This window comes from Ahaetulla prasina, chromosome 12 (genome assembly GCF_028640845.1).
Source record: "Ahaetulla prasina isolate Xishuangbanna chromosome 12, ASM2864084v1, whole genome shotgun sequence".
Classification (NCBI taxonomy): Eukaryota; Metazoa; Chordata; class Lepidosauria; order Squamata; family Colubridae; genus Ahaetulla; species Ahaetulla prasina.
The window spans coordinates 5,565,639-5,591,524 of record NC_080550.1 but is presented as its reverse complement, the minus strand read 5'-3'; the positions used below and the strand labels follow the sequence as shown (position 1 = coordinate 5,591,524).

General features: G+C 43.1%; 1 protein-coding gene across 2 annotated transcripts in view; it reads left to right on the top strand.

Moving 5' to 3' along the window:
* FTO (FTO alpha-ketoglutarate dependent dioxygenase) overlaps positions 1 to 25,886 on the top strand; it is a 219,338-nt gene that overhangs the window by 52,625 nt on the left and 140,827 nt on the right. For both annotated transcript variants that reach the window (XM_058155191.1, XM_058155190.1), the window contains 4 exons: positions 10,542 to 10,685; positions 13,892 to 13,971; positions 14,717 to 14,860; positions 22,630 to 22,749. In XM_058155191.1, coding sequence (XP_058011174.1) covers positions 10,542 to 10,685; positions 13,892 to 13,971; positions 14,717 to 14,860; positions 22,630 to 22,749 — 488 coding nt within the window. The remainder of the gene's footprint in view (positions 1 to 10,541; positions 10,686 to 13,891; positions 13,972 to 14,716; positions 14,861 to 22,629; positions 22,750 to 25,886) is intronic.

Here is a 25,886-nt window from a genome sequence, read left to right as displayed (position 1 = left end):
CTTGCTGATGATGTGCTCTGTGTACGCTTATGCGATAGTATCAAACTTCACAACAGTGTCTTTGTCTCCCAATTTACCAGGCGGAGTTTGATCAATAGCTTCCTTGTGCTCTTCTCCTGGGCTGAATGTGGCGTTACCCCTGCCCCTCCCGCTTTTATTTCATAAATCCAAGGAAACTTTTTTCAAAGTGCTAAATAGGGTGATTAAACGAAGGCGATTAACTTCCCTGCGCTTACTTTGGATACTTCTGACGTAACATTCTTGGAGGATACCTGTGTCGTATAAATCGAATGAGTGAATAAAATAGAATAGAATAGAATAGAATAGAATTTTATTGGCCAAGTGTGATTGGACACACAAGGAATTTGTCTTGGTGCATATGCTCTCAGTGTACATAAAAGAAAAGAGATGTTCATCAAGGTACAACATTTACAACACAATTGATGGTCAATATATCAATATAAATCATAAGGATTGTCAGCAACAAGTTACAGTCATACAGTCATAAGTGGAAAGAGATTGGTGATGGGAACTATGAGAAGATTAATAGTAGTGCAGATTCAGTAAATAGTTTGACAGTGTTGATGGAATTATTTGTTTAGCAGAGTGATGGCCTTGAAGTAAAGAAGTAAAGGTTAGCCTACTGATAGAAGAGATTGAACTGTGGTTCAGGATTGAACTTGAAGGATCCTTGGTGCTCTCTGAGCTTGGTGGTTTTCTTACAGACATTTCCTTACCCAACTAGGTGACATCATCAGTGTTAGATGATGATGTAGCACCGGTGGTGAAATTCAATTTTTTTTTTATTACCGGCTCTGTGCGTGTGGTGTAGTGTGGCTTGGTGGGCGTGGCAGGGGAAGGATATTGCAAAATCCCCATTCCCACCCCACTCTGGGATCAGCCAGAGGTGGTATTTGCCGGTTCTCCGAACTACTCAAAATTTCCGCTAGCAGTTCTCCGGAACCTGCTGGATTTCACCAATGTGTAGCACTGATAATTTTACCTTGCTGGGCAATGAAACGTGTGCAAGAAAACAACCAAGCTGAGAGTCCTAAGGACCACAGAAATGTTTAAGTCTATTGCCGCGATATTCAAACTACGTTTTCTAGAACTCCAGAATTCCACCGTAAACATATATTATTATTTTTTTAGTTTTTATTGGATTCTCAAAACGCTTTATGAGTCAGCTGTGATTCTCTGGCTGTTCCAAGCACATCCCGATCATTTTCTCCCTCCAGCTGGTTTCAACCTCCTGTTTCATTCTACAATTAAACTTGTTGTTGTTGTTGATCTATGCTGTCCCTGAAAACGTTGACTGTTAGCACTCAGAAAGCTGCCTCGTATTTCATGTCTTCTAATGACAGGTGGATTTCACTGGTCTACTTAAGCTAATAGCTTCTACGGTTGTAAATCTCGGGGACCCAGAGCTGTGGATTTAATATCTACCCATCACCCAGGTCCTGACAATCTAAGCCTGTTACTCTCCAATGCAAGCATTCCCCTGTCATGCTGTAAGAGGCAAAGATGCTATTTTGGGCTAAATAAACTCCAGTGTATTCTTTCACATTATGTGTGCTGAATTCTTACTGACTCGGAACCTAAAACCCCAATTTTGGCCTTGAAACAACATATGAAATGCAGGCTCGGCTTGATCCCTTGTCAGCAGCCATTCTTTAGGCTACATACCTGGAGTTCATTTAGAGCAGGCACCGTATCACGTCTGCAGAATGACTGCGTAATATAATCTCGTCGTTCTATTTATACGGGAGCTATTTATAATAATCACTGTATAGTACGGCTTCTATTCTTACTACTACCAGTGTATTATTGACACTCAATTCTAGGGCATGTTACAATACAATAAAAATACAGAATACGTGCCGTACGCATTGCATCTGGCTACAAAACTAAGAACACATCGCACGACGGAACAAACTCCTAAGATTCTAGGGCAGTGGTTCTCAACCTTTATAGTGCTGCGACCCCTTTAATACAATTCCCCACGATGTGGCGACCCCAACCATAAAATTATTTTCGTTTTGAATTTATCGCGCCTGAAGCCGTATTGGCTAGCAATCTGAACTGCTTGCGATTGCCTTGAGGACGGAGGCATTAAAGCGGAGACTCCTCCCCTATTAAGTTATTCGCGCCTGAAGCCAGATTAGGCTAGCGATTGGGAGTGATTGCAGCTGGCTTGAGAGGGAGACATCAGAGCAAAGATTTCTCTCTTTTTTTAATTCATCGCGCCTGAAGCCGAATTCGGCTAGCGATTTGAAGAGCCTGCAGCTGGCTTGTGGAGTCGACCATTGGAGCGCGATTCTTCGACTCGCAAGTATACTCCCCATATTTCCGATGGTCTTAGGCGACCCCTGGCAAATTGTCATTCGACCCCCAATGGGGTCCCGACCCACAGGTTGAGAACCGCTGTTCTAGGGCCATACTATATCACCCGTAGCTCTTGATTCGTCTAAAACAGTGGTGGCGAATCTTTTACTCACAAAGTGCCAAACAGGTATGTGCTTCACGCGCTTCGCATGTGTGCATGCCATCCGCACTAATGCATAGCTCCTACCCTGTGCGCTGTGGGCGCAACCACACCATCTGCGCATGCACTTGACTTTCGCATGGCTCCCCTGTGCACTGAGCGCATAATCGCATGAATGTGGTTTTTGTGCACGCAATGCACACATGCAAACGACATCTGTGCATGCACACGCTGCAAGTATATGCACGCATATGCGCACCAGAGGTCCGAATACCAGCTGGGATGCACAGGTGAGTTGGGCGAAAGCTTTCGTGCTCAGAAAGATGGCTCTGTGTGCCACCCCGGGCTCACGTTCCATAGGTTCACCATCACGGGTCTAAAAGTTAACAATCTGGGATAGTTAGCGGAAGATTCATTCTTCTCCTACACACCTTCAAATCCATGAGTTTACACAACAGTGCCGTCTAATGTATATTTGTATGGCCCTAGTATTATTATTTATCCTTCTTATTATCTTCTTTGCTACCTGCTAGTATGATTATGATTATTCAGAGTAACAGAGTTGGAAGAGACCTTGAAGGGCTTCTAATCCAACTTCCTGACCAAGCAGGAGACCTTACTTCATTTTAGACAAATGGCTGTCCAGTGTCTTCTTAAAAACCTCCAGTGATGGAGCACCTATAAGTTTTGAAGGCAAGCTGTTCCACTGGTTAATTGTTCTCACTGTTAAGAAATTTCTCCTTAGTTCTAGGTTGCTTCTCTCCTTAGTTAGTTCCCACCCATTGCTTCTTCTCTTGCCTTCAGGTGCTTTGGAGAATAGTTTGACCTCCTCTTCTTTGTAATCATCTTCTGTTGCATTGCATGGACCCTGAGAGGCTTCTGCACCGGAGACAAATTCCTTGTGTGTTTATTCATCTTTGACCAAATAAAGCATACTAGTTCCATCCATTGGTAGATATTGCTCCTGAGAATATCATGGGGAGAAAAGTACATTTATAAAATGGAATCTAAAGTCATATGGAGCTCTTCCATTCAAGGCTGGGGTGAAATGTTCCCGGTTCGGACCGGATCAGTTGATCTGGTAGGGATGGCGATGGGTGGTTCGGAGAACCGGTAGCAAAAATCCCTGCCCCCCTACCCATGCCCACCCAATTGCCTGGTCACCCACTTTCCTTCTTGCCGCTTCTTTTAAAAAACTCTTTTAAAAGGTAAAAAAAAAAGGCTCTGACAATCACAGCTGAGCCGTGCGATCGTCAGAGCCCTTTTTTTTACTTTTAAAAATATTTTTTTACAACCTCTTCGGCCAAATAGGTTGTAAAAAATGTTTTAAAAAAAGGACTCTGACGATCCCAGCTGAGTTGCCTGATCGTCAGAGCCTTTTTTTTTTTTACTTTTAAAAGCATTTTTTCCAACCTATTTGGTTGAATAGGTTGTAAAAAAATGCTTTTAAAAGTAAAAAAAAAAGATTGCACACCACAGCTGATCACACACACACCTGTGCGCTGTTCTTCTTACCCCATGCCTCTTTTTGGTGTGCACTGCGCGCATGCGCACCTCACATTTGGTGTGTGGTGTGCACTGGGCATGCGCGTACCCAGCGAACCGGTAGTAAACTGTTTCAGATTTCCCCACTCATTCAAGGATATAAGAATGTTTTGCTTGAAACTAGAAGCCGTGTTTGGCGACTGTTTCATGAATCACTTGCCAGCAGATGCGAAGAAACGCTGCAATATATGTTTTTTTGTGTGCAACTTCCTCCCAGCAATTTGGATTGTGCCTTTTAGATGTAAAAGATCCTTCTGGGTAAGATGCCTTAACGGGTGTTGTTTTTGGCTACTTGCCTCTGAAAGCTTACTGAAGTACGTAAATCTTGAACCGTAATAAACAACTGGATCTGTTAGTTGACAAGTTAATGTTTAACAGGCTAACAAACCTGTGATTGACTGCGGTTTTTGACCGATTGTGAAAGGCCCTTCATAACGTGGAGGGATTTTTTGTGTTTTTTGTTTTGTTTTGTTTTTTGTATGGGTGTGTGTGCATTTTGCACAAGGAACATTCATAATCAAATAATATTTTTGGAAAGAATCTTGACTAAGTCGAGCAGCTTTAGGGAAATTTGCACTGTGGGTTGGAATTTCAGTGAGAATCTCTTGACAGCTTTCTTGGTCGCTGATGATTTTATAAACTGGTCGGAATGTTCCTGGCGATTGATAATTGACTAGTAATCCCTTCTATTTGCGGTTTAATAGATGCAAGGTCAGTTAACAGCCATTTAAAAAGGCTGCAAGGAATTGTTTTCTGGGATTTAAAAAAAATAAATAAAAAATCTCCAAGCAGTAATCCAGAAGATGTCAGCTCTGAAACAAACCTGGAAAGATCACCATAAAAAGTAGGGTTGGCTTCACCTCAGAGGCACCCACCCAGGTGCCAATCCCCAAGAGAGTTTTGCATTTCAGTTTTATAGACATGTAAGAAAACAACCCCAAATTTGGTTGAAATTTGTTTGTTTATTTAAAACGTTGGGATAGAGGTACCTTTCACTGCCAAATCTGGGTGCCTCCCACTCAAAATGGGAGATGAGTCACAAACTTCTCACAGGAAATGTTGGCGATTTTTGTCCCAAAGGTACTCTTTCCAAAGGCAACTGGACGGTTTTTGTTTTTCTTTGATGACGTTTTGCTTCTAATCCTCGAAGCTTCTTCGGTTCTGACTGAATGGCGGAGGGATGGAAGGATTTATATTCTTTGCAGTCATCTGGTCGTTAGTGCTCTTTCTGAGAGCTGTTGAGGGCCGCTTGGAGGTTTATCTGTGCTCTCAGGGTCACCTGAATAGTGCAAATGCTGCATGTAAAGGGATATAAATCCTTCCATTCTCCACCGTTCAGTCAGAACCGAAGGAGCTTCTTGGATGAGAAGCAAAATTTATCCAAGAAAAAGCAAAGTCCAGTTGCCTTTTGAAAAAGCACCTTTAGGATCAGCGGTGGGTTTCACATTATGTTACTATTGGTTCGCCCCACGTGCGCATGCTTGCGTCACGTGCGCGCCTGCCTTCCACACATGCGCCTCGGCCTCAAAAATGTGCCTAAATAAGATGGCATAGAGCCGGTTGCGATTTCTGCTACCGGTTCATGCGAACCGGACTAACCCGGCTGAATGCCACCTCTGACCTGGATGACTGAGAATCTCCATAGAGAGTTAGCAATTTTTATTTTATTTTACAAGGGCCTTGGCTCAGGGGTGAAATGTAAAATTCGTTACTACTGGTTCTGTGGGCGTGGCTTGGTGGTGGTGGTGGTAATGTGACTGGGTGGGCATGGCCAACTTTTTTTTTTTTTTACTTTTAAACCTCCTCCTCGGCCGAAGAGGTTGTAGAAAACATGCTTTTAAAAGCCTGTGATAATCAGGCAACTCAGCTGGGATTGCCAGAGGAGCCTTTTAAAAGCTTTTTTTTTTACAGCCTCTTTGGCTGAAGAGGTTGTAGAAAAATGCTTTTAAAGGTTCGTACGATTCCAGCTGAGCCACACAATCATCAGAGGCTTTTTTTTTTTTTTACTTTTAAAAGCATTTTTTCGGCCGAAGAAAAAATGCTTTTAAAAGTTAAAAAAAATACCTCTGATGATCGCGGGGTTCAGCTGGGGCAGGGGGGTGGGCAGGGATTTTTGCTACAGGTTCTCCGAACCACCCACCACCATCACTACTGGATCGGGTGATCCGGTCCGAACCGGGAGCATTTCACTCCTGCATTGTCTGCCTTCTTAGAAAGGGGTTTGGTCAGTATCTTATAAGCTGACTCATGAGGCTATATGTATGGACACAGATGTGTCCAGATGTGGGAAGAGCGCATGAATCCCAAGCATTAATCAGAAACAATCTGGATATTTACAGCAGTCGTTTTCATTCATGCCTCATTCCTTAGGATTTTTCCATTCCTTCCATCATTCTTCTTTTCAAAATTTTAGACAGTAAGCTTCCGTGGGCAAAAGAATCAACCATTAGTCAAAAAGATGTCCAGTTTGTTTCTTTCTTTTACCACGAATTCAGCTTTGCACATCTCTCACTCATTGTCGTGTCCCACTCTTCCTCTGACGGCCGGGTCGGGAAAGTCTGTATCAAGCGTGGCCACAGAGCCTCTGTAGCTTTGCCAAAGTTCTGTCAGAGTTCTCAGGGCAGGCAGGAGTCCAAGATGTGACTTCAGCAATCCAAATTAGACTTTGCTTGACTCAAAGAATGCCAGAAAGCAGATCCTTTATGTAGGCCATGGGGTGTGGCTCCATGACTCAGCACTTATCCAGGCCTGCCCCTCCCTTCCTTTTGCTGACGTCGCCTCTCCATTCTCCGGAAGCGTGGATCCATCCACCCTCCAGCTGCCGGCAATTCCAGCTCGTGACTGGCTTCATGTTCCTCATGTTCACATGCTGTGGGGGAGAGGTTTATTTGCTCAGTTTGTCTGGGCATGGTGCCAGGACTGGGGGCTGAAGGCATGCCAGGCCATTCGTCTTGCTCGGTCTGTCCGGGCATGGTGCCAGGACTGGGAGCTGGAGGCATGCCAGGCCATTCGTCTTCATTATCCGTCTCTGGCTGAGATAACAGGAGATGAGAGGGGCCCGGCTGCAGAGAGGGGGACGGCCGAGGCACAACACTCATCTTATTCATTGGCAAGAGTTGATTATAAGATCTTGCGTAGCTTCTTCTCCGGTAAGATTACACTACTGCTAACCAGAGCATACAAAATGTTTGCTAGACCGATTCTCGAATACAGCTCGTCTGTCTTGAACCCGCACTGCATATCGGACATTAATACAATTGAGCGCATCCAGAAATATTTCACAAGAAGAGTCCTCCACTCCTCCGCTCGCAACAAAATACCTTATGCCACCTGACTTGAAATTCTGGGTTTAGAAAATTTAGAACTACGCCACCTTCGGTATGACCTGAGCATAGCTCATAAAATCATGTCTCTTTATCTTTTAAACTCAGCGTTATGGGAACAGTGGTATAAATGGATAGAACGGAGACAGATTAAAAATAATTAATTATTAAATATAAGCAAAACAAGAATAAAACAAGAATGTAAATACATACAATTTAATTTTTGTAAATAATGCACGGAGTATTGTTATAAGAAAAACACCACAAATAGCTGTTAAGTGATACAATTTTTTATGTTTTTAATGTAATAAAAGTTCAATAAAGTATTTAAAAAAAAGAACTACGGAGAAATTTCCCGACAGTGAGAACAATCGATAAGTGGAACAACTTGCCTGCAGAAGTTGTGAATGCTCCAACACTGGAAGTTTTTAAGAAGATGTTGGATAACCATTTGTCTGAAGTGGTGTAGAGTTTCCTGCCTAAGCAGGGGTTGGACTAGAAGACCTCCAAGGTCCTTTCCAACTCTGTTATTCTATTCTATTCTTCAGAAGTGGGGGGAAAAAGACTTACTTTGACAAAACAAATTATTTTTTTTACCCCATGCAAGGAGTCGTCAGAGCCATCATTCTGCATTCTCTTATTTTTATGATAACTTTTCAACTCCCCAAACTGAGAGGGGGAAAAAAAGATTTATAACTTTCATTATTTCCTGCACAGAGAGAGAGAGAGAGAGACCGGTGCTGACCTCAGCTTCTTAATGCTGAGGTCGTTCATCACTTATGGCTGATGGGATATTTATTTAGATGGGGGGGGGGTTTACACGTCAGTCATAAAATATGGAAATGCCTGCCAAGTTGGGGTGGTGTTTTTTGTTTTTTTTTAAGATTCGAGGTGGTTTTGTCATTGCATTTGTCTGCTTTTTGAGAGATCCTTCAGATCTGATTCCCAAAGTTCTGTTTTGAACATCAGAGTCCTTATTTTTTCTATGAAAACAAAACAAAAATGAAAATTATACTGAGGGACGCTACCAGCTTTTTGTAAAAAAAAATCAACGCTGTTGTTAAGAAACAGTAGTAAAAGAGTAAGCTGCCAATTATTCGATAGAAATACAGAAGTCAACATTCTGTGTTAAGCAAACTGAGGATAATTTGTTAAAACAAATGAGAGATCAAGGCCAACAGCATATTAAGAGGTTGTATAATGTATTAGTAGAAATAGACTCAGAGACTGAACTGGTTAAGGATTGTATGATTAAGTGGGCACAAAATTTTCAGCAACCAATAATGTTGGAAACTTGGGAAAGAATTTGGGTGAGGAATGTTAAATTTACACAAGCGCAAAATATGAGAGAAAATTTTTATAAGATGTTTTATAGATGGCATTTAGACCCCAAAAAGTTGTCATGTATGTATCCTAATGTACAGGCTAAATGTTGGAGATGCGATTGTGAAGATGCCACTTATTACCATATATGGTGGACTTGTAAAAAAGTTAAAGCATTTTGGATTAAAGTATGGTGGATCATGCAGAATATTTTGAAAAAGAAGATTAAGTTTACTCCGCAGTTCTTTCTACTAGGAATAATTATGGATTGTACAGCTATAGAGACTAAATTGATTTTGAACTTAATAACAGCCGCAAGGCTTTTGATTGCTCAATATTGGAAGAAAGAAGAATTACCTACAATTGAAGAATGGACACTCAAAGTATCAAATTTGGCAGAAATGGCAAAAATTTCTGCTTACTTGAAAGACTATACACAAGAAAAATATATTTTAGAATGGAAAATGTGGATTGATTATATTCAAAATAAGTATCAGATAAAAAAATATCGAATAGCATATGAGTAAATTTAGGAAATATTTTGTATTAGATATATTTCTGAAGGAGAGGGGAATTGAGAGTGTGATTATGTGTGGAGTGACTAGAGATTATAATTTAGGAATTATTTTGGATTATGATTGTTAGTTTTGATACCCTGCATTTTGTTCTGGGAAGTCGGGGTGGGGGGTAAGAGGGAGGGGAATTGGGGGGGTTGAGGGTAGAGGATGGAGTGGTGGTTAATGTACAGGGATTATTGAAGATGTATAAATATAATTAATGTAGGGTCAGGTCTGCCCAGTTACCATTTTAGAACGATTGGGAGGGAGAAAAGAGGAGAGAGTAGGAGGTAGGAAAGAGGAGAAGAGGAAGGAAGAGGGGTAGAAGAGGGAGAAGGAAGGTGTAGGGTGGAGGGAGGAGAGGATGTAGATAAGAGAAGGAGATGAAGGTCTGGAAAGTAGAAGAAGGTAGAAGAGGGAAGAGTGTTAAAAGGGGGGTGGTGACTGGGCAAGCCCGACTAATTGTATATAACTGTACATTGGATGAGCTGTTTGATATGATTGTAAAAATAAAACTTTTTTATGAAAAAAAAACATTCTGTTTTCTTTCTTTTCTTTTTTCTAATTCTTTTCTTTCCATTTTTTTATATTTTTACTGTATTGTAACATACTAACATAGCAGCTGCCCATGTTTCTTGGAGAAATGAAGGTTAGGCCATTAATAGTAGAGTATTATTCATAGTAGTATTTTTAAGCTTTGATCTATTATCCATTGGCGGAGGGAAGTTCAGAAGTTAAGGAGGGAATCACACAGCTGGAATCTCCTTGTTGCAGCTTAGCTTGTACAAACTAGCCAACATTCGTGGCTCAATTAAGGGGTCACACAAAATTGTAACCTGGTGCAATGTGCACATATCCACCCAGTTGTAAAAATGAAGTTTTTACTTCATTTTTACAACTTTCTACTAAATTTCTACTATTGACCTCACCCAATTCCTAAGAGGACTATAAGGAGAGTGCATAAGAGCACAAACGTGCCTACCGTTCCTGTCCTATTGTTCGCTTGTTTTTTCTTCTTCTTATATATATTATATGCTTATACTTCCTGATATTACCTCATATATATGCTTATATACTATATAATCTTTTTATGTGATGCTTATATATATTGTTGTGACAAAATAAATAAATAAATAAAATAAAAAATAAATAAAGTTGGAAGATGGGAGTCAACAGTTTGTTCACCAACTTAAGTGTTCGAATTCCTTTTAGGAGGTTGTGCTTTCCTTGTTCTTTTAAAAACGTCTACAGGAGGGAATTTCTTCTTGTATTTGAAGAGTTATTTTTTGTTTCGTTTGTTTGTTTCAGAAGTTGATGGTGGAGTCCTTGAAGAAAAATCTGCTGCTGGCAGAGATCCAGATGTTTGGCATGTTGGCTTGAAAGTTGCTTGGGATATAGAGACGCCAGGCTTAGCAATTCCACTCCATCAGGGAGACTGCTACTTTATGCTAGGTAAGTTCAAACACAAAGTTCATATTCTATTTCTATTTCTTATTGATTTCTCTATCCTATTCCGTGTTCTATTCTATTCTATTCTATTCTATTCTATTCTATTCTATTCTATTCTATTCTATTCTATTCTATTCTATTCCATTCCCCCTTCCTCTTCCCCTTTTTCCTCCTCTTCCTCACCCTCCCTCCCTCTTTCCTTTCCTTTCCTTCCTTCCTTCTTTCCTTCCTTCTTTCTTTCTTTTTCCTTCCTTCCTTCCTTCCTTCCTCCCTCCCTCCTCCCTCCCTCCTCCCTCCTTCCTTCCTCCCTCCCCCCCTTCCTTCTTTCTTTTTTCTCCCTTCCTTCCTTCCTTCCTTCCTTCCCTCCTTCCCCCCTTCCTTCCCTCCTCCCTTTCTTCCTCCTCCCTCCTCCTTCCTTCCTTCTTTCCTTCTTTCTTTTCCTTCCTTCCTCCTCCTCCCTCCCTCCTCCTTCCTTCTTTCTTTTCCTCCTTCCTTCCTTCCTTCCTTCCTTCCTTCCTTCCTCCATTCCTTCCTTCCTCCATTCCTTCCTCCCTCCCTCCCTCCCTTCCTTCCTTCTTTCCTTCTTTCTTTTTCCTTCCTTCCTCCCTCCCTCCCTCCCTCCCTCCCTTCCTTCCTTCCTTCCTTCCTCTCTTCCTGTCTGTCTCTCTCACTCTCTGTCTCTCTCTGTCTGTCTCTTTCTCTCCTAAGGATCTAAGGAGAAATTTCCTGACACTGAGAACCATTAATCAGTGAAATTATTTCCCCCCAGATGTTGTGGGTACTCCAACACTGGAGGTTTTTAACAAGAGCCTGGACAACCATTTGTCTGAAATGATTTCCTGCTTGATCAGGGAACTGGACTAGAAGATCTCCAAGGTCCCTTCCAATTCTGTTATTCTGTTATTCCTTCGCTTCTCATGAAAAAAAAAAAAGACTATAACCCAACTGTAATTATGGTCAAAAAGTGGGTATATTGTATATTTCTCAACCCTCCAGAGATAAATCTCATTGCTACACTGTAAATGGTTTATTGATGTTTAGCTTAGTGTTTTGGGGGGAATCGACCTAGTGATGACTTGCCAGCTATGTTTTATGGTTCAGCAAACCCACTGTGGTTAATCACACTATGGGTTTGCACAATATTTAAAGCCGTATCGAAACGATATTTCCCCCAGTTCTCGAATGAGGGGAGTTTTTCTCTTGATGAACGAGGGGATGGGATCAAAGTTGTGAGGAAACAGCCAAAGTTTTCCCAAGCTGTGTTTTTTGCCATAAATCACGATGCTAAGCAAAAAAATGACTCTGTGTACTAGGGGGGAAAAATGTGCATTACACAAATATACAGCACATCGTGCGTGCAAATTATAACCGTATTCTGTATCATAGCTTTGACCCTTCTGGAAAAACCCTGCCTAGATCATATAATGTAATTTATCCCTGCAGTAGGTGTTAGAATAGAATAGTATAGAATTTTTATTGGCCAAGTGTGATTGGACACACAAGGAATTTGTCTTTGGTGCATAGGCTCTCAGTGTACATAAAAGAATAGAATAGAATAGAACAGAATAGAATTCTTTATTGGCCAAGTGTTATTGGACACACAAGGAATTTGTCTTTGGTGCATATGCTCTCAGTGTACATAAAAAGACAAGATACCTTCGTCAAGAATCATAAGGTACAACACTTAATGATGGTCATAAGGGAACAAATAAGCAATCAAATCATATTAGGAAACAGCCAATATAAATCTTAAGTATACCAGCAACAAGGTTACAGTCATACAGTCACATCTTCCCTTCTGCTCCATCACCAAGAAATATACGCAGAGCTGGATTTTGCGAGCTGATTTTTTTCTCTCCCCCATTCCCCCAGCGGTCGCCAATTTTCACTCCCGTGCCTTCTAGAAGTGAAAAAACACACATTTAAAGCCCAGCTGTTTCTGATAGATCAAATGTTGCCCCGAAGGTTAAGAGGTTTAAACGCAGCTCCGGGATAAATTCAACTGCCCTCCCTTTGGTAGAGAATAAGACATGATAAACATAATCAGGGGGGGCCGTGTGTGCGTTAGACTTCAAGGCCCATCCAAAAAACTTGTCTTCCCGTTTAACCAGAAACGCAGAGCACCCCTTGAGTAGAAATGACGTGTGGTTGGAAAATTACAGCCTTAACTGGGAACACTTTAGTAGACAGATGCCTGCCAGCGGTTTTGCTTCGGAAACCTGACGCCACTTTTGAGCTGCGGGCTGCTGCCGATGTCTATTTCCCCCCTCCCCCCCACTCAACCATCCTGAGCCCCTGAAATGTATTTATTGCCGCTCCAACTTTGATCTTGCGAGTTTGCGAGTTTGCTAAGCTTACAACGTCTTGTTCGGTTTTCTGTTGATTAATTACGGGAGGGTTTCTCTCTCCGCCCCCATGACTCGGTCTTCTTCAGTGTTCCTCTTCTGGCTACTGTAGAGTAATTTCTCTTTTTAGGAGCTTGTCTGACTTTTGAAATAATGACGGGTCGTTTTGCAACCATGCAAAACTCGACTTACAACCGCAACGGAGAGAGACCCAAAATATTTGTTGCTTAAGCGAAACATGGGTGAAGTGGGCTTTCGCCCATTGTACAACCTTTCTTGCCCCAGTCGTTAAGTGAATGACTGCAGCAGTTAAGTTAGGACAGAGGTCTTCAAACTTGGCAGCTTTAAGACTTGTGGACTTCAACTCCCAGAATTCTCCAGCCAGCATAGCTAGAGAATTCTGGGAGTTGAAGTCCACAAGTCAGAAAGCTATGCTGGCTGGAGAATTCTGGGAGTGGAAGTCCACAAGTCTTAAAGCTGCCATGTTTGGGGACCCCTGAGTTAGGACCATGGTTGTTAAGTGAATCTGTTTCCCCATTGATTTTGCTTATCTGAAGTTCGCAAAACGGAGTCACATGACCCCCGGGACACTGCAACCATCCTAAACATGAACCAGTTGCCAAGCATCCGAATTTTGATCACGTGACCATGGAGATGCTACAAACGGTCGTAAGTGTGAAAAACGGTCCCGAGTCACTTTTTTCAGTGCCGTTGTAATTTTAAACGGTCATTAAGTGAACTGTTGTAAGTTGAGGACTACCGCTATTACCAGAAACAACCCCTACTTTGGATGAAGGCCTCTCTCGTTTCCACCAATGGCTTCATGGGTGAATACTTATCTGTACTTCAATGGTCTTTTTCTAGATAATCTGAATACGACTCACCAACATTGCGTGTTGGCTGGCCGGCAGTCAAGATTTAGCTCCACACACAGAGTGGCAGAAGTGAGTAACAAAACATTGTGGGAATGGCAATCAAGGGCTGGAAATTTTGGCATAGTAACTAGATAGCCCTGAAAAGTAGATAAGATAAAGCGCTAAGATAACTTTTATCGTCATTTTCACGGTCCATTTTTGAATACACACAGTGATCTTGATTGTCCTTTGACATTTTGGTTTGGAAAAACTTCTTAAACAATTTGTGCTTTTCTGTGAAACACAATTCAAGTGCGTTGTTTAGGAAGACACACACCTACAAACAAATCTAGTAGGTATAGAAAAGCAGGCAGAGCTGGAGGGTGGAGTTAAATGAGTCATTAGCCTAGAGTCCTTACGTTCCCACAAATGGCCCAAGTTCAACCCCTCTTGAATTCTGCTGACCCTTATTTGGTGCAAATTTAGTATTGAACTTGAGTAATATGTGCATAGGTTTCAGCAATAAATCTGCAACTTAATGTATGGCCCTGACTCTTTGCCTTTGACATTAGGACAATCAATAGTTCAAATACGCTCTTAAATTCCTGGGTAGGACTAGTACTGAGCTTGAGTTAATTTGTACTTGATTCATTTAACAGTGGTTTGTGGAGTAGCCCTTTCTTAGTTGTAAATGATGGTTTGCGGATCTCGGCTAAACTAATAAACGACTAATTCACAATAGGATTTACTTAGTTTTGGCTTCCTCTGCGGTAAAATCCCAGTCTTGTTTCACTCTAACTTTCTTTTTTGTTTGTTTGTTTGTAAATTCCAACAGTGCTCAACGGGGACCCTACCATACATTCTGGACAAATGCAAGGCAGCGCTGAAAAATTTGAATACCGATGCTGGTTTGAAGGTCCCGTCCTTGAAATCACTGGAGGTTGGAGATATAATGCGAGTGGAAAAAACTCACAGTGAGGTGAGAAGGCGGAAGGGGTGGCAATGCTGCAGATGTTAGGAAGTAGAGGAATTTTTCCTTCTCTCTGGTTCTACTCTCTATAGTAGAGAGTAGATCATCGCCCTTGTTTTAGGTCCCCTCACAAGCATTTAGCATCAGAAATGGCAAGGCCATAGGTTAACACAGTGATTCCCAAACTGTGAGCCGCGGCTCCCCAGGGAGCCGCGCCACCGCCACAAGGGCGCCGCGAAGAAGCAGCGTCCGCTCCACACGCGGTGCCGCGAGATCCCAGACGCACAAAGCCGGACACGGCCGCAGCGACCGGGACTCGCACACCGCAACTCACAGCCCCCGCGGGGCAGGCCACAGCAGGCAGGAAGACGGCAGACGCCGACGACGGACCAAAGGAGAAGCGCGAGCTCCGGCCCCGCCCGCCCGCCTGAACCACAGCGCCCGCCCAGACCCACCGCCTGACGAAGCAACGGCGCACCTCCCCTCCAGTCTGCCCGCGACGCCACTGGCCTCCCAGACCACCCGACACGCTGCCCAACACGGCCGCGGCCACCACGCTCGACGGCATCGGGAAAGAGGGGCTGCGCAGAAAATAGCAAAACCACCCCGTTAGTTCCTCCCAGGTGAGCCAGGCTGGAGGCGAGAACAGCCACCTCCTCCACAAGGCGGAGACCCGAGGGAACAAGGGGATCGCGAGAGGCCAAACTCCGAGACCGAAGCAGGGACCCCCACGCCTGGGAAAGTTCCACAGAGGCCGCTCCCATCAAAGGAGACGGCACGTCCATCAGCAAAACATGAGTATGCCAAACACTTTGTAGAAACAGACTTTTTGATTAAACTCACATACCTATGTGATATCTTTGAAAAGTTGAATGTGTTGAATCTCTCTTTACAAGGAGGCAATATGCACATTTTAAAGTTAACAGAAAAGATTTCAGCTTTCAGAAAAAAATTCAGAAAAAAAGACAAAAATTAAAAAAAAAATCGGATGTACCTATTAAGGGAGCCGCGGAAAAAATCCGAAGTGTTATGGGAGCCGCAAACCGAAAAAGATTGGGAACCTCTGGGTTAACAGATTAATTATAGCACATCTATCAGTACAAGAGAAGAGAAGATTTTAATAATATTCTTAAAATAACTACACCCCCAGAAGCATTTCACAGATATCTTCTTTTCTTGGTTCTTTTTCTTGTGGACCCCAAAATACAGAAAGGAGAGGAGAGGAAAAGAGGAGGAAAGGAAAAAGGGAGGAAAGGAAAAAAGAAGAGGAGGGGAGAGGAAAGGAAAGGAAAGGAGAGGAGAGGAGAGGAGAGGAGAGGGGACAGAAGGAAAAGGAAAGGAAGAAAGGAAGGAAGGGAAGGGAAAGAAAAGGAAAAAGGAGGAAGAGGGAAGGGAAGGAAAGCAGGAAGAGGGAAGGGAAGGGAAAGGAAAGGAGGAAGAGGGAAGGGAAGGAAAGGAAGTAAGCAGGTAAAGAAGGAAAGGAAAGGAAAAATGAAGAGGGGAGGAAAGGAAAAGAAAGCAGGAAGAGGGAAGGAAAGGAAAATAGGAAAGGAAAGGAAAAAGAAGGAAGAGAGAAGGGGGGAAAAGCAGGAAGAGGGAAGGAAAGGAAAATAGGAAAGGAAAGGAAAAAGGAGGAAGAGGGAAGAGAAGAAAATCAGGAAGAGGGAAGGAAAGAAGGAATAGGAAAGGAAAGGAAAGGAGGAAGGAAAAGAAAGGGGGAGGGAGGAAATGGAAAGAAAAGGAGGAAGAAGGAAGGGGAAAGGAAAGGAAAGGAAAGGAAAAAGGAGGAAGAGGGAAGGGAAGGAAAGAAGGAAGAGGAAAGAGAAGGGAAGGAAGTAAACAGATAAAGAAGGAAAGAAAAGAAAAGAAATAAAGAGGGAAGGAAAGGGAAAGGAAAGGAGGAAGAGGGAAGGAAAGGGGAAAGGAAAGGAGGTCTTGAGTGGTCTCCTCCAGCTTCAGATCCCCAGCTACCTTAGGGCGACGCCCCGCAGCACCCCCAACTCTCGAGTATTCTGGAAGTTATATCCCCATACATCTGGATGGCGCAGAATTGAGGAAGCAGCTCTTGAGGCTTTGATCGCTAAGCCCAGTTTCATCAAAGAGGCCCCATAAATCATCATCAGCTGCCCACCTGGCTTTAGTTGACTGGGAAATGTTAAGTAGGACTGGATTCTTGGCAGAAAGGATGAATCCAAGAGCAGATTGTCAGGCCCGGGATGTCGACTTTTTTTTTTTAAGAGTGTACAAATTACTTTAGGATAATGGAGGTAGTTTGGCTGTTTGCTGACCCAGAGAATTTCAGCTTTTGGTTATTAAAAAACACAAGTACAGTTCCTTGATTTCCTGTCAGGTAAGTGTGTGCTTGTGTGACATTACTCCATAGCCTAAAATGGTGTCTCTCTCTAGAGGTCTTTCCAAATAAATACAAGCTTCAATATTAGAGTCTGTGGGTTGCTTTTCTTGTTTCTGGATCTTCCTTGATCCGGTGCCTTCCTATATGTATTGACTGAGGAGGAGAGGAGCCCACTCGATTGGGGAAAGCAGTAGTACAGAGGTGAAATGCTCCCGGTTCGGACCGGATCGCCTGATCCGGTAGCGATGGCAGTGGGTGGTTCAGAGAACCAGTAGCAAAAATCCCTGTCCCCCCCCCACCGCCCATGCCCAGCTGAGCGACATGATATCAGAGGGTTTTTTTTTTACTTTTAATTTTTTTTCTTCAGCTGAAAAAATGCTTTTAAAAGTTAAAAAAAAAGCCTCTGATGATTGCGTGGCTCAGCTGAAGAGGTTGTAAAAAATGCTTTTCAAAGGCTCCTCTGGCGATCCCAGCTGAGTTGCCTGATCATCAGAGGCTTTTTAAAAGCATTTTTTTAACAACCTCTTTGGCCGAAGAGGTTGTAGAAAACATGCTTTTAAAAGGTTCTGGCGATCAGGCAATTCAGCTGGGATCGTCAGAACCCTTTAAAAGCATTTTTTTTGGCAACCTCTTCAGCCAAAGGGGTTGTAGAAAAAATGCTTTTAAAAGACTCCCCTTTTTACCCACCTTGGAAGGCTGAGTCAACCTTGAGCCTGGTGAGATTCAAACTGCCAAACTGCAGGCAGCCGGCAGTCAGCAGAAGTAGCCTGCAGCACTGCACTCTCACCACTATGCCAGTGGTGGGGTTCAAATCCCGGGACTACCGGTTTGGTATTGGTAGCGCGTGGGCGTGCGCGCTTGCTTTGCGAGCACATGGCGCTTCTGCACATGTGCAGGGCATTTTTTATGATGGGTGGGTGGGCGGAGCCTCTCGCCGCTGCTGCTACTGGTTCACCCAAACTAGAGCGAACCGGCAGAATACCACCCCTGCCCTGCGCCACAACAGCTCTTAGTTGGGGAACCATACCAAGTTCCCCCATGCTAGTCTTGGAAGATGCTGTCTCATTCACAGTCTAGAAGCAAAGTTCGTGACCGCCAGCTTATTTGCATCTGCTGTCCTTAGAGGAACATTTGATGGCCGTCGCCAGGGGAACATTTTATCAGGTTCACCTGATTCACCAGTTGCGCCCCTTCCTTGACCGGGACTCCTTACGCACGGTCACTCACGCCCTCGTCACTTCCCGCCTGGACTATTGCAATGCTCTCTACATGGGGCTCCCCTTGAAGAGCACCAGGAGGCTCCAGCTAGTCCAGAATGCGGCCGCGCGGGTGATAGAGGGAGCACTGCGTTGCTCCCATATAACACCTATCCTGCGCGGCCTACACTGGCTGCCGGTGGCCTTCCGGGTGCAATTCAAGATACTGGTCACCACCTTTAAAGCGCTCCATGGCTTAGGACCGGTATATCTACGAGACCGCCTTCTGCCACCGATTGCCTCCCAACGACCTGTGCGCTCCCACAGAGCGGGCCTCCTCAGGGTGCCGTCGACCAGACAATGTAGGTTGGTGGCCCCCAGGGGGAGGGCCTTCTCTGTGGCAGCACCGGCCCTGTGGAACGAGCTTCCTCCAGGGCTACGGCAACTCCCTGACCTCCGGGCCTTCAAACGTGAACTGAAGACCTTATTATTCCATCGAGCTGGACTAGCCTAAGAAATATTTTAGTGAAATTTTAAATGGGTTTTAATTTGGTCTTTTACCGTTTTAATGATTTGGCCATCAAATATTCGGTTTTAATTGTTTTTTAATATTGTTATTTATTATATTTGTATTGGTATTGTGTATTTTAATATGGCTGTGAACTGCCCTGAGTCCTTTGGGAGATGGTGCGGTATAGAAATTTAATAAATAAATAAATAAATAAATCCCCGTGTGTAAAATAGGACTCCTTGCTTGTTCACTGGGGTTGACTTGCACCTGGATCCTGAAATGAACACATGCTGCCAAGGTGTTCCCCGAGCCAACGGTTAGACTGCTGCTGGGAAGCCCATTGATGTCCAAGGCTAATGTGTGTTTCCAGCGCATTGCACCGAAATGGCAACTCAGTCGGTGGTCCTGCTGGACCTTTTTCGAGAGGAAGGTTAGTTCCCTCCCTAGGGTGGCATTTAATAAGCCAAGTGCCTTTAAATAATTAACCGAGGACCGACGCCACCTTGGGCTCACCAAATGTCAGCCCGCAGTTCTGTGGCCTTTCTCCCAGGCCTTATTGACCGGCGCTCTCAAAATGCGTCTTTCATAATGGCTTAAAGGGCGAACGGAGAAGGGGTTGTTGATGTGACAAGGAGGTAAAATCAGTGCTGCAAGCAGAGGAAGATCAAGACTTTAAAAAGTGTGGGAATCTGTACGCCGCTCTGCTTCGACAAAGCGTACTGTGATGGGTGCTGGGTTTTGTTTTCCCCCCCCCCCAGTGGGTTTTTCATTGCAACAGTAAAAAGAATGGAGAAAAAGAAAAATAGCATACACGCTGGGAACTATTAAGGAGGAGCTGTCCTCGCTCACTTTTCTCTTAGGCAAAGTGTCTAAAATTTGTTGTCTCTTGCTCCTACGGAGTTCAGCTTCTCGAACCTCCTTGGATTCTGGACAACGTTCCATCCCACTAGAAGAAAGCAAGCCACTTTGATGTAGTAGTTCAGGCACCAGGCTAGAAACCAGGAGGCTGTGAGTTCTAGTTCTACCTTAGGCATAAAATCTGCTGGGTGTTGTTGTTGTTGGTTGCGAAGTCGTGTCCGACCCATCGCGAGCCCATGGTCAACATTCCTCCAGGTCTTCCTGTCCTCTACCATCCCGCGGAGTCCATTGAAGCTCACGCCGGCTGCTTCAGTGACTCCATCCAGCCACCTCGTTCTCTGTCATCCCCTTCTTCTTTTGCCTTCCATCGTTCCCAGCATTAGGCTCTTCTCCAGGGAGTCCTTCCTTCTCATAAGGTGGCCAAAATATTTCAGTTTCCTCTTCAGGATCTGGCCTTCTAAAGAGCAGTCAGGGTTGATCTCCTCTAGGACTGACCGGTTGGATCGCCTTGCAGTCCAAGGGACTCGCAGGAATCTTCTCCAGCACTAGAGTTCAAAGGCCTCAGTTCTTTGGCACTCAGCCTTTCTTATGGTCCAACCTTCACAGCCATACATTGCAACTGGGAAAACCATCGCCTTGACTATACGCACGTTTGTTGGCCGGGTGGGTGAGCTTGTGCCAGTTCCTATCTCTGGCCAACCACTTCTGAATTCTTGCCAACAAAACTGCAGGGACTTGTCTAGGCAGGAACCAAAAACTGTCTTGAAGCCACCCCCCTCTCCCTTTAAATACTAAAAGCTATAGAGACCACCTCTCTTTTTCTCTCTCTCCTTTATCATCCCTTAAGAAAAAAAGAAGGAATGCCTTAAAATATGTCTCTCCTAAAAATAAAACAGCACCTTTAAATACCGAAGGTTAAATAAACTTCAGCTGAACTCTGTCCTAGAAGGACACCCATTCTTAACTTTGTATAACAAGTTAAACTATTTATGTAACCTTTCTTTGAAAGGAGGACATCCCACTTCTGTTAATCGGTGTCCACTAATCCTGTCCGTGTATTTTACAAACAGGGTTGCCTTCTTGCATTTTTTGTTATTTTTTCTTTTCTATCTACAGCCTTTCTTTCTTTTGTTGTTTTAAACAAAATCTGTTGAAAGCTGTTACAACTCATCAAACGGGTATTTAGCAACAGTCAACTAAAAGTCACTTTGCTTAGTTAAAAGTCACTAAGTATCCCTTTTGTTTTCCCTGAAGGAGGAGGAAGCAGGGGTGTGAAAAATATGTGTTTGTGTGTGTGTGTATATAAATCAAATTTGTGTTTGCTGATAAAGAAATAAAGAGAGACTAGTATAGATCTATTTCAAGCTTTTTAGCTTTCATCAGCTAGCCATACCCTTACTCGGATTCGAACCCAAGTTCGACCTATACTAGTCTCCCCTTATTTCTTTTATTATTTTATTATTCAAACTTTTATACCGCCCTATCTCCCGAAGGACTCAGGGCGGTTTACAGCCTTATAAAACATAAAGTATAATATAAATACATGTTAAAACAACATTTAAAAAACTTATTCCATTAGGCCAAATTTAAAACTATAGTTAAAATACAAAACCCCATTAAAATTAAATTTATAAAAAATCAAACCCTAGGCCAGCCCTGCACAGATAAATAGATGTGTCTTAAGCTCGCGGCGGAAGGTTCGGAGGTCGGGAAGTTGACGTAATCCTGGGGGGAGCTCGTTCCAGAGGGTGGGAGCCCCCACAAAGAAGGCCCTTCCCCTGGGTGTCGCCAGTCGGCACTGCCTGGCGGACGGCACCCTGAGGAGTCCCTCCCTGTGAGAGCGTACGGGTCGGTGGGAGGTAGTCGGTGGCAGCAGGCGGTCCCGTAAATAACCCGGCCCTATGCCATGGAGCGCTTCGAAGATGGTCACCAAAACCTTTAGCAGCAAACAAAAATTTTGTTTGGGGGCCCATCACAACACAAGTTAGGATAAACAGAACACATTTCTTTGTGGTCACAGGTGAAGGTGGAGATGGAATTCAAGTGTCTTTGGGTGTAATAAACATGTCCACAATAGCAGAGATAAATAGTGGCAGTTCCAGTGGACCAGAATTGATGATCATTTGAAGTTTCTTTAAAAAAAAAAAAAACTAGAAGAAAGAAAAAAAGAACATTGAGAGCTGAGACTTACAAAGGAAAAGGAACTATGTTTGCTGATGAGATCTTGAATGTTGCGTGATTTGGGTTCGAACTGTGCTCTCAGCAATGTAAAATATTGAGCTGGATTCTTTTCAAACGTTCTTGGGAATTTTTGTTACCTGTTGTATCGTTGTAAAGTGGAGAAAGCTGCTTTAGTTTAGTGGTTAAGGGAACCATGCTAAAAAGCGGGAAACTTTGAGTTCTAGTTCTACCCTAACCATGAAAGCCAGCTGGGTGACTTTGGGCCAATCACCAGGAGACAGTGGGTTCTATTCCCACCTTAGTCATGAAAACCACATAGGTGACTTTGGACCAATCACCAGTCAGTTCTGAAGAAGCTTCTTGGATGAGAAATGAAACTTTTTCCAAGGAAAATCCAAGAAAGTCCAGTTGCCTTTTGGAAAAGCACATTTCAGAGTTCTGGAGAATGATCTAAACAGGGTTCAGACTGGCCAATGTTTAAGGGTTGACACTACTCGTTTTTATAGGAAGTTAAGTGGGAGGGAGGGAAATCCTATAGAAAGCTATGCAAACCATTTTCCTACACTTCTTAAAGCGTTGTCCATATGATTACCATAACTTGAACTCAACTGGGGAAAAAAGAGACTGTTATAAACCACATGGTCAATCTTTGAAAAAAAACCAATCTCTTTTTTTACAGGTGGAATTTGAATGGCTACGACAGTTTTGGTTCCAAGGGAAACGGTACAGAAGATGTACCGACTGGTGGGACAAGCCAATGGCCGATCTGGAAGACCTTTGGAGACAAATGGAGCTCATGGTATGTTCTTCTCAATGTCTTAGCTTCTGAGGACTGTATTCTGGACTTCTGTTTACTGTTGCTTCCCATTTACTAAATTTACAGAACTGAGCAACCGATAACCATGTGGCCTCAAATCAGGGGTGAAATGTTCCTGGTTCTGACCAGATCAGCCAATTTGGTAGCAATGGTGGTGGGTGGTTCGGAGAACCAGTAGCAAAAATCCCTGGGCCTTGTTTGCTCTCCCTAATAAGAGTTGGAATAGTCAATGGAAGCTTCTTTGAAAGAATCGTTGCAGGGATTCAAAACCACCAATCCAGCCTCTCAAAAGCCAGGTTGAATGTTGCTTTCCGCCAGATAGTCTCTTTGTCAATATTTTCCTTTTAAATTCTGACTCTGATAATAGCAAAATACAGACTGCTCCTTTGGTACCGTATCATAGAATTGGGAATATTACTAATGTGAAAAGTCGTAAAGGAGGTCCTTGACTTTGGCCTGGGAGGACATCTCGATGCCTTGCTGTATGAGAGGGACATCTGCCACATCTCGCTCAAAAGTAGTACCTGTGAGAGGGATCTTGGAGTCCTAGTGGACAACCATTTAAATATGAGCCAGCCGTGTGCAGCAGCTACCAAAAAAGCCAACACAGTTCTAGGCTGGATCAACAGAGGGATAGAATCAAGATCACGTGAAGTGTTAATACCACTTTATAAGGCCTTGGTAAGGCCACACTTGGAATCCTGCATCCAATTTTGGTCGCCACGATGTAAAAAAGATGTGGAGACTCTAGAAAGAGTGCAGAGAAGAGCAACAAAGAGGATTAGGGCACTCGAGGTTAAAACATATGAAGAACATTTGCAGGAACTGGGTATGTCTAGTCTTATGAAAAGAAGGACTAGGGGTGACATGATAGCAGTGTTCCAGTATCTCAGGGGCTGCCACAAAGAAGAGGGAGTCAAGCTATTCTCCAAAGCACCTGAAGGCAGGACAAGAAGCAATGGGTGGAAACTAATCAAGGAGAGAAGCAACTTAGAACTAAGGAGAAATTTCCTGACAGAACAATTCATCAGTGGAACAACTTACCTCCAGAAGTTGTGAATGTTCCAACACTGGAAGTTTTTAAGAAGATGTTGGATAGCCATTTGTCTGAAATGGTGTAGGGTTTCCTGCCTAAGCAGGGGTTTGGACTAGAAGACCTCCAAGGTCCCTTCCAACTCTGTTATTCTATTCTATCTCCATGGCCTGATCTTCTAAGATGGTTTCCCGCAAGTAACATCAACCATGGAAGCCAGATTCGCTTAACAGACCCTAACAACTTAACAACTGTGACAATTCACTTAATGGCCATGGTAAAAAATATTTCTAAAGCCAAGTCCAGTGACACAAGGACTTGTTTAACGACTGCATCGCTTAGCAGCTGAAATTCCCTTCCCAGTTATGGTTGTAAGTTAAGGACGATCCGAATCCCAAACTCTGCCTTGGGTGAAAACTAAGGGTGCCCGTGTTAATTTTTGTCCTCTGCTGCCTCTTGAAGATCTTTAAGCACAACAAGGGCACTGCGTAGAACTAATTTGTCAGGAAAGCAATTGTCATAAATTTGGAAAACACTTTTGCAAACGGTTCAGCTTTCGGTGCTCTCTCTGCAATCGCAGTTTTCCTTCTTGTAAGTTGCGGCGGACTGGGAAAAGGCCAAGGAAAGTTGTCGGGTTGTTACTTTAGCTCTGCCGTGTGTCAGGAACGTGGAAAAATCTCTCCTGCCCAAGCAATTCTCTTCTTTACAAATGGGGTGGTGTTGCCATGCGGGTTTAATTAGAAACAGGGCCTATCGCCTTTGAGGGGGACTCCAGGTGATATTTATCAGTGATCTGGGAAACCTTTTTTAAAAAAACAAAAAACGATCAAGCTGCTTCTAATTTAAATCTTAAATGGACAACTTTGTGACTTTGCACGCGTGAACCGCCGTTCATCGGAGCTGTTTGCGAAAGGCAGGAGCGAATCATCCTTCGTAAAGCCGGTTGGTTTTCGCCAAAATCCTTAAATACATTTTTTTTTTGCTTATTATCGTTGGACTTCTGACGTTCTCTCTTCCCCTTTCATACCTGTCCCAACTCACAAACATTTAATTACACACACATACACACACACACATATCTTCTTTAATATAGTTTTACAGCAGGGGGCACTATTGAGCTACAGTCTTCAGGAAAGTCTGCTGGATCAACATTTATGCTTTTTATATGTTGGGATAAGTATCAAAAATTTAGCTGTTTCTTCAAGTTAACCATAATCTCTAAGACTTTGTAATACAGGAAATCAGCTGTGGACTAACAAATTCAGCAGCAATTCAGCAGAGACAGTGCCACACATCGGAGCAGATCTGGTTTCCGTAGAATTAAACATTTAAAAAAAATTAAAAAGCCGCTTCACATAAATATAACATCTTTGTTTACATTGTAAAGGCTGCCCAGAGATTTTTTTTTAAACACATCATAAAAACTAGCTTCCATCCGCAACCCGCCTCTTGAAACAAATCACCTGTTAGCAGAAAACAAAAATAATTAAAGGCGCAACTAATTTATTCTCTTTTATGGCAAGAAGGACAAATTTTCTCATTCTGTCTGTATATTTAGAGGCTGCCACTCAGTTTTTGTTATTCCTCTGATTTGTGACATTTATGGATTTATTTTAAAAAAAAAATGGAATCGGGTGTCATTTCAGGGATGTTAACGCTCCATTTATTTTCAATATGTTAATAGAGCTTTTCTGAAGAATCCATCCCATCCGTTGTCCGCTTTGAGATTCCGTGTAAAAAAAACAACAAAAAGTCCACTTTTTCCTACATATTACATACACGCATGTTATTATTTTATTATTCCAATGTTTATTCCTGGCATTTCTTTCCATTCAGGAGAGGCTCGCCTCCCCCTGGCTAGCTCTTGTGATGTAAATGCTAAACCTTTTATTTGAATGACATTCTGATAAAAATCCATTTGGTCTCTTGCTCTCTTTCTCTATTATGAGGCTGTGAATTGCAAAAGGTGAAAGTCAAAGCAGTTTAAACTTTGGGTCTCCTCCTCTGTTTTCCCCCCCCCAACCCTTGTCTGTTTTTTTTTAAAAATGTAAAAGCGATTGGTGTGAATGCGTGCACATGAGGGGCG